The 8,051-nt window shown below is 44.3% G+C and overlaps 1 protein-coding gene across 1 annotated transcript in view; it reads right to left on the bottom strand.

Moving 5' to 3' along the window:
• SYT14 (synaptotagmin 14) overlaps window positions 1–3,725 on the bottom strand; it is a 195,061-nt gene extending 191,336 nt beyond the window's left edge. Inside the window, exon 1 of the mRNA XM_019516407.1 lies at window positions 3,620–3,725. Within this exon, the coding sequence (XP_019371952.1) occupies window positions 3,620–3,632 (13 nt within the window). The 5' untranslated portion in view covers window positions 3,633–3,725. The remainder of the gene's footprint in view (window positions 1–3,619) is intronic.
• Between the last annotated feature and the right edge of the window lie 4,326 nt (window positions 3,726–8,051).

Genomic DNA, 8,051 nt, shown 5'->3' with positions numbered 1-8,051 from the left:
AAGATATAACAACGTGATTTAAGACTGTATCCTAACATATATGTGCAAGCAAGCTAATTTAAGATTGTTCAAGCAGCATTCAATATGGCATTCCCTTCCCTTGCTGACTTTGCACTTAATATAGTCTTTCTGGATGCAGTACATCACTATATTTTTCAGGATTTGCTAGCATTTTTTTGCAGTTTTAGAAACCTTATAGCTTTCTAAACAATGCAGTTCCTCTCGTCCAGCTTTTGAATCACAGCAACTATGTCAAACTCTTTCCAATCTATGAAAAACCTCTGCTTCACATAGAATCAAACATTAGGATCAGAAAAGACTATTTCAACAACCCAACTAACCCATCACATTTCACAGAACTAAGCACTTCATCATTCTACTTAGACTGTATCTACAAAGATTCTGGGAGGAGAGGGAGTTCTGCAAATAGCCTATTATAATACTTAAGAAACTGCATGAGCACTATCACTAAAGTACAATAGCTGCTCCCGGTTTATTTTTTTGTACCACCTTATTAGCTAATCCTATAAGATGTAAACACCCGAGGTATACCCAAGCACTCAAACCACTGGTTTCACAGCAATGTCAGAAGACTTTAAAAAAAATCCAACACCTCAGGGTAGCTAAATATCACTATCCTGCCCTCAAATATCTACCTACCTCCTAGCAATCTAGGTCATTACTAAATTGCTCTTTACCATTAACAACACTTTCCTATTGACCAAACTGTGCCTTCCTTGCCTTAAGGATATTTAGCCTCTTCCTAACACTTTCATCTATACTGTTGAACTATAGTCATATAGCTGTAATGTGTCTCTTTCCAAAGTCCTCTCTAAATTTCACTACATGTATTTACCCCCAAACCACTTCCTCATATTTTTTTTGCTCTTGTCCTAGCTTTACTTTTATCCTTCCTAGATTATACAGGATCAAAACTGGACAAGATATTCCAAGTGTACCCTTGCCAAAGCTAAGGAAAAAGCCATATTATTCCTCAAGCCCTTTCTTTCCGTCTACAAATAAAAACTGCATTGTCTACAAAATTTACTAACCATTTTTCTACAAAAGATATTTCTCAAACTTTCTAGCTTCTAAGCAGTGATTCCCCCAATACATACATGTATACTATTTACCTCCTAGTTACAATTTTATACCATACACCACAATCAATACTGAACTAATCTCCCTCCTCAAAGTGAAACCCACAATAGGGAGCATATAATCAGAAACTCAGCAAGTCCGAACTGATGAATTCCTAACTGCTTGAGGAAACAAATGTATACCTTCAGAGAACAGATGAGAAGTGTAGCCCAGGAACCTCACAAAGGCAGAGAATTCAGAAAGATATTCAAATCCATCTTCTCAGACTGTAAAGCCTTCATTCATTATGATCTCTGTACCATCCTGTTCATCTTTCATGCAGCACAGCTGGAGACTTACTAGCACTGGCTCCTCAGCCAGACCCCCAGTTCACCCTTGGTTTAAGGGGCAAAGGGTGTAGAATTGAAATTAATGCCGCTATGTATGAAGAACAAATTAACTTGCACTGTGAATCTGAAGAGATCAGTGTTTCCTGGGATCTCCCAGTCTGAGCACTCTGCCTGCAATCACAGAGCCATAGTCCCGCAACTTGCAGCAAAGTAGTTACAACGGATTCACAGAGCAGTGTTCATATATGTTACTTTCAACAGGCACTGCAGAGGAATTGAGTGTTCCAGTTTGCTTTCAATTTTCTAAGCCCACAATTCTAATCTCTTGATTACTTTTCAGCGTGATACTACCCCTCACCTGTGTTTACTATCCCTCCAATTCTGGTGGGGTCTACAATTTTTATGAGTTAAATTTAACTTATTTATGCTTGGTAGAGACACTGAACAACACCTCTCTTGTATAAATCATCCATAGTGTACCTTGCACTTGACATGCTACTCATTTTGTAGACAGAGAGAGAAAAATATACAAGCACAGTTGTCAAAAGCGATGTTTTAGTCTCATGCCAGCCAACATCTTTCCTATTTAGCTGCAACCTTAAAAATAGGAAATGACAGAGGGCATATGCCAAACCCATATTATCCACTCAACATTTTTTTAAGTTAATATAACTTTTTAATGACATCTACCCTCCCCATAACCACTTTGTATGATTATTTTAAGGCAGCAGTTTCCAAACCCTAACAGATTGTGCACCACCAATTTAAAGCAATACAACCATAAGTACCACCAGCAAATTTCTGTCATATAAAGTAATTACAATAAGTCTGTTAATGCATACCACTGACAGGCTGTCTGTGTACCAGTGGTAGTACTTGTACCACAGATTGGGAACCACTGCTTTAAGGAGTCATATGAGCAAGTTTTATAATGGCAGTACAAGAGCTAATTTCAACAGGAGGAACGCTTTTTCAAACAAGTTTGGGTTTGTTAGTAACAAAGAAATTACCGTATTTAAAAAAGGAGCTGTAAATATTTTCACTGACCAAAACGTATTTCACTGGCCTTGCTCGCAACAATTCTTAATATAGGGGCTTTGCTTTACAATAACACCTGTACTTCTCCCTGCCACAGTTTACAGGAACTTAAATGTCTAAGAGCAAGGGACAATTAATTTCAATGCCACACAGTACTGCTGCCATGCTGGCTTTAGAACAATTCATTTGCACTCCAACCTACCAGAAGAGAATTAAATCAATACTTAGCATCTCAGCTCCACGACTAGAGTCTGCGTCTCTCTCTCAGATGTAAATGATGGGCCAGATTTTCAAAAGCGCTTAGGCCACTTCCTACAAATGCCTAAATGAGAGCTGAGCTCTACTGAACAGCGAGACTCAGAACCAGGAACACTTGAAAATCTCCACAGCATGCATGTGGACACATAACGTTTTAAGTAGTAGCACCCCTCCTCTTCCTACCAAAAACAAAACAAAACAAAAAAACCCCAACGACAACAACAGCCTTTAGAGTTCAAAGGGCAATCTTTTCAGGTATAACAATTTCTTGCAAGTATGGTGAGGATGCACTAGCTCCACACAGTCAAGTCTGGGGCACCGCCAACTATTTGTATCCAGGTGGATTCATCTATTTTCAAGATCAGTTTCACGGCACCAGGTTGGAAACACGGGCCCAAGTCCCGGGGGATAGTTTTAAACGGACTTGTGGAAAGGTGGGCTCCCTGCTGTTACACAGAAGGGGCTTAAGGTGCAAAGGCGGGGGTTGGGGCTGGAAGCTGACCCATGACTCCTCTCCCTCCAGCTCTCAACCTCCGAGATGCATTCAGGCAGGGGCACCGGGGCCTGGCGGGTGGGTGGCAGCGCCAGCACAGCACCGATGCCGAGCTCCTCAGAGAGCAGCTGCCCCGCTCCCTCCTCTGCCGGGGCCGGGCGGGGCAGGGGAGCCGCCTTCGCCAGATCCCCGCCTCAGCCCCGCGGTCGGGGGGGGCTCCAGCAGAACCAACAGGTGCCCCCTCCCTCCCCCCACGGCAAGCCCCGCTTCGGTGACGGGGGGGGCAACAGAGCAAGTGCCCCCGGCCCTGCGCGCCCCCCGCCCGGCCGCTGCACCCGCCTTCACCGCCCGTCCCCAGCACAACCTCGGCGGCGGGGGAGCCCGTTATTGGCCTACTTACCATCAATCGCCATGATCTTCCAGGTGGGCCGGCCCAAGCGGCGCGCGCGCAGGAGACACCACGCTGACAGGCAGAGCCCGGCGCTACCACGGGCGGCGAACGGGAGGGGAGGGGAGGGGAGGCAGCGCTGCGGGGCTGAGGAGCGGCGCGTGGCTCCGCCCAGCGAAGCCTGGCGGGGGGTGGCGGTTGGCCAACGCCGTTAGAGCCCAACTGCTGCCCCGCGGCTGTTGGGCCGGCGTTCCAGCGCCCCGCCCCCTTCCTCTCCCCTCCGGGAGGCATGTGCGGGCCGCGCGCGTCGCGCCTTGGACCCTGCCGAAGCTCCTGGCTCCGGCCTCGTCGTTTTAATTTCCCACCCCTGCTTTGCAGCTCGGATGCCCTAAACTAAAAGAAGTTTAGCCCTCTTTTGTGCCAGAGCGAAAAGCAGCTTCCCCTCTCCACCGCCCAGCTTTCGCACCCAAAGCAGGCTTCCTTCCCACGCCCCAAACGGGCAGGCTTCCCAAACGCTGCTCATCTGGCACCGGCAGCTGAGCCTCCTAGACATTGTTGGGTGAGGGCCAGGTTTTGTTAGAAAATAGCGATATTTCCAAGGAGGGGGCTTGTTTTTTTCCTTCTTTTCTGTGGTTTGTTTCCATCGCTAGGATGGCTTCCAAGAGAAAACAACTACGATTTTTTTTAAGCTTCTAAGGAGTGTAAAAAATTGATGCTGTGGCCACAGCAGTCTGGAAATAACAGGAAAGGCAGGGATTTCTTAGGTTAATAGCTTTGGTTAGACCTACCCCATTGCTGAAGTTTGTCAAACTAATATAACTGCTCATGTCAAGTTTTCTTCAGTTGTAGGGAAGCCAGTGAGTCTCTCGACAGTTGCTAAGGCAGAGGCAGGACTTTTGGCACAGTTACTCCTGCTGCAGGCTGTTGTAGCAGTACACAGTTGGTCCCATAGCAGATACCACCCTACAAACTTCTTGCCTCTGGTGCAAATTTTAAGACCTAAACAAGTGCATGTCTGCAGGAGCAGGGCCTAGGAGTGTAGGCATGTGTTCCCCACCTCTAAAAAGAGGGATGGAGAGACTCTTGCAGCAGTTTCCACAGCTCTACAATAGGCACTTCTTAAGATTTATCAGGGGAGTGACCCATCCTTATCCACTCCTACACCTAGCTTTCGCCCCCATCTTCTCCTCTGCTACCACTTCCCCTACTAGCTAATGCTGCTACTCTATCTCCTGCTCTATCCCCGACGTTGCCCCTGTTATCCAAACCCCCTTTCCATAACCTTCTAGCTTCCCCTTTGAGTTCCTTTCCACCACGCTCTATTTTAAGAGATCTGTCTTTTTCACTTCATGGACATCAACAGAGAGAGAGGAAGAAAAAGAGAGAGAGGTACACTTTCCCTGTTCTCAGTTCCTATGACCAATGGCACGGGCCTGTGCAATGAGTAACTGTGGTAAAAGTCCTGCCTCAGCCCTGGCAGCTTTGAGCTGAACTATGAGAGACTCAGTGGACTTTCTAGAACCAAAAGAGGATCTGATATGGGCAGATCTGTTTTATTAGTTTTATAAATGTCAAATGGTATATTATATAGACTGTGCATATGACTACACACACACACACACACACACACACACACACACAAAATGACAAAGGAATGTCATATGCACAGTCTGGTCCTCATGAAAGAACAGAGGGAACAGAGCATGCCTATTAAAGACTGACTGTTCAGAGAATTTAGCTGCCAAACTATAGCAAGTCTCAAATTAATTTATTTGAAGATATTTCAAAAGCTTAAGTTCTCCTAAAATTCAGAGCTTCTAGTTTTCATAGAAAGACTTACCACCACTGTGCCTGGGTGAGTTCTTACTTGCATGAGTACTATGTTTACAACTATTTTTAATTGTGATTAAAACAAACAAGATTGCCTGTACAATCCCCCTGTCAAATTTACTTCTGTCCCAAATCCTGGGGGCACTAATGCTGCTCTACTAAACAGCAGTAAGAATTTGGAAAAAACATCAACAAACAAACGTTTCCAAAAATGAGGTTTTGCCCATAACCAGAACATTTTTTTCTGACACATTTGGCCAAATTATAAGCAACAGTAAACAAGGGGAAGTACTGGGCAACCTTCTCCTACACACTCCTACAGAATCTACCAGCCTTGCAGTTTTCTTTATACTTTGCCTTGTCCCTAACCACCATCTTGTCAGATTGTTTTAGAGCTGGTTCAAAGCTCAGCATAAAGGAGTCCACTGGTTCCAAGCATTTTACCTGTTTCATCTCTTGTTACAGATTTTTTTGGGGTGGGGAGGAGAGGAGGGAACTATATCCGAATTTGGGGGGGTAATTCCATAATCTTGCAAGCCATCAAAAATAAGACTTTCCATGGACACAGAAGTTCACCCACACAGAATCAGGGCTAAAGTTTGCAAGACATTTCTCAGTCATCCCAAATTAGTGGAACAGATGTTATTTCATTGAGGCACCCATGCATACTATTAATATTTTGTGAACGCAGGTTTGTATCATTGGACAAACTGCTGAATGTATAGGATTAATGTTTGCACAAGTGAAATGGTAACTGGAGGTTTTGGTGGAGTCCCCATTTTTCCAAACACCATTAGTTTCAAGAAACTTATCATTTGGCTTAGGAGGGAGTCTCATGACAGGACTCAGGGTCATGCTACTTTCATGAAGAGGTGTTTTGGCCCAGATTTGTGAGGAACTCTGCACATGCTACTTGCCAGCACGCTCCTGTTAGCATCTTACTTTCAGGAGTACTGCTATTACTTTTGACTGAAGCACAATAATTGGACACTGCTACCATGCCTAGTACTAGTATCTCTCTTAAACTGTAGTATTGAAATCTGAAAAGAAACGCAGCTTGAAATCAATTTGTAACATGTTTTTGTTTTTGTCCCTATAAATCAGATTATCCCTCAATATACAATGGATAAATTTGATAAATTGAGCCCTATAATATAATTGCATATAATCACCTTCTGTACTAATACAACTGATCTTGTATGTCAGATTCTTTCTATTAAAACCAAGCCATTCAATCAATCAATCTAGAATGTTGTTCGCCTGCCATTTGTACAAGAAAGCAATAGTGTACAATATCAAGCAAGCTCATCACATGATCTTGTAACTATGCAGAGAAAAATTCAGTGATACACTAATACATTAATAGAAAGTTGATTCATAAGTGAGCAGTAAGTTTTATTTTGAAGGGAAAGAGTACCATGTATGTGACAAATACTTGACTCGTGGCCAGTTTGCCATGACGATACAAACAGGTAGTTATAAGTAGGGACCTGCTGAAATTGCAATTTTGCAAAATCCACCATTGCCCACGAAATCTGAGGACAAAATAAACAAAAAACAAACAAAGAACTTACTGAAAATAAAATGCTGGCTCCTTTGAGGGAGCCAGCAGTCCTTAGGTCACTGAAGCCTGACTGTGCAGCCCACATGGGGAGGAAGCGGGAGAGGGAGCTGCCCACTCAGTGGACTGCTATCAAGATGGAAGTAGTTAAAGAATTGCAAAGCAAGATGTATCACCCTACTCCATTTCCTAAACCACATCACTTTTCCTTGAAGATATCCTATTCAGGTTATTAAAAAAACAACAAAAAACCTGTTCTGCATAATATCTGAATTCCAGTTGGTGTTCAAAGGTAGGTAATTAACTTCTGTGTAGCAGAAGGTTATCTTCTGTGTAAATTAATAAAAAACAACAAACAATTTTATGTGAGATTATCCCCTTGAATTACCTGATCTTTGCCTTCCCTGTCAACTGACTGATTGACTAAGGGGAACAAGAATCTTTCTATGAAATTATGGATGCAAAAAGTAAATAAATTGGTACAACTGATAATGCAGATAGAGAGGCTGAAGATCTACAGCAATAATCTGATCATTCTGAATAAGGGACAGAAACTGCACAATACTAGGCATGCTACCTAATCTGAGCGCAGACATTCCCTGCATTGCTACTTTGCAGTGCAGAGGGGGGTTTTTGACCCTGGGAGATCCTGGGGTCAAAAAACCGATGCCAACAAAAAGCGGGTTGGCGCAAGTGGTGGCAGTGCACATTGCCCACAACTAGAGCCTGGCCAGCCAGACCCACACTCTAGCTACTGGCCAGGCTTCCTGCCACAGCTGCAGGCTTGGAAGGCCCCCAGGACCTCAGGTAAGCTTGCTGGGGCTAGCACAGTTGCTGGCCCTAGCCTCCCCCACCCCACCCCACCCATGGTAACCTGCCACGTGCCAGAACACACATGGTACAGGCGTTCCCCAGGGACAAGCAGCAGCAGTACAAGGTGTGCCACTGATACTTGTCCTCGGGGTAACAAACATCCGCACTCATCTGGCCACACTCAATGAGTACATTGCTCAGTGACCAGTTTATTATCCAGTAGAACGTTTTTGCTGCAGG

This window comes from Gavialis gangeticus, unplaced genomic scaffold, assembly GCF_001723915.1.
Source record: "Gavialis gangeticus isolate Ggan-Ray unplaced genomic scaffold, GavGan_comp1, whole genome shotgun sequence".
In the NCBI taxonomy this organism is placed as follows: domain Eukaryota; kingdom Metazoa; phylum Chordata; order Crocodylia; family Gavialidae; genus Gavialis; species Gavialis gangeticus.
This window is presented reverse-complemented; position numbering and strand designations above follow the sequence as displayed.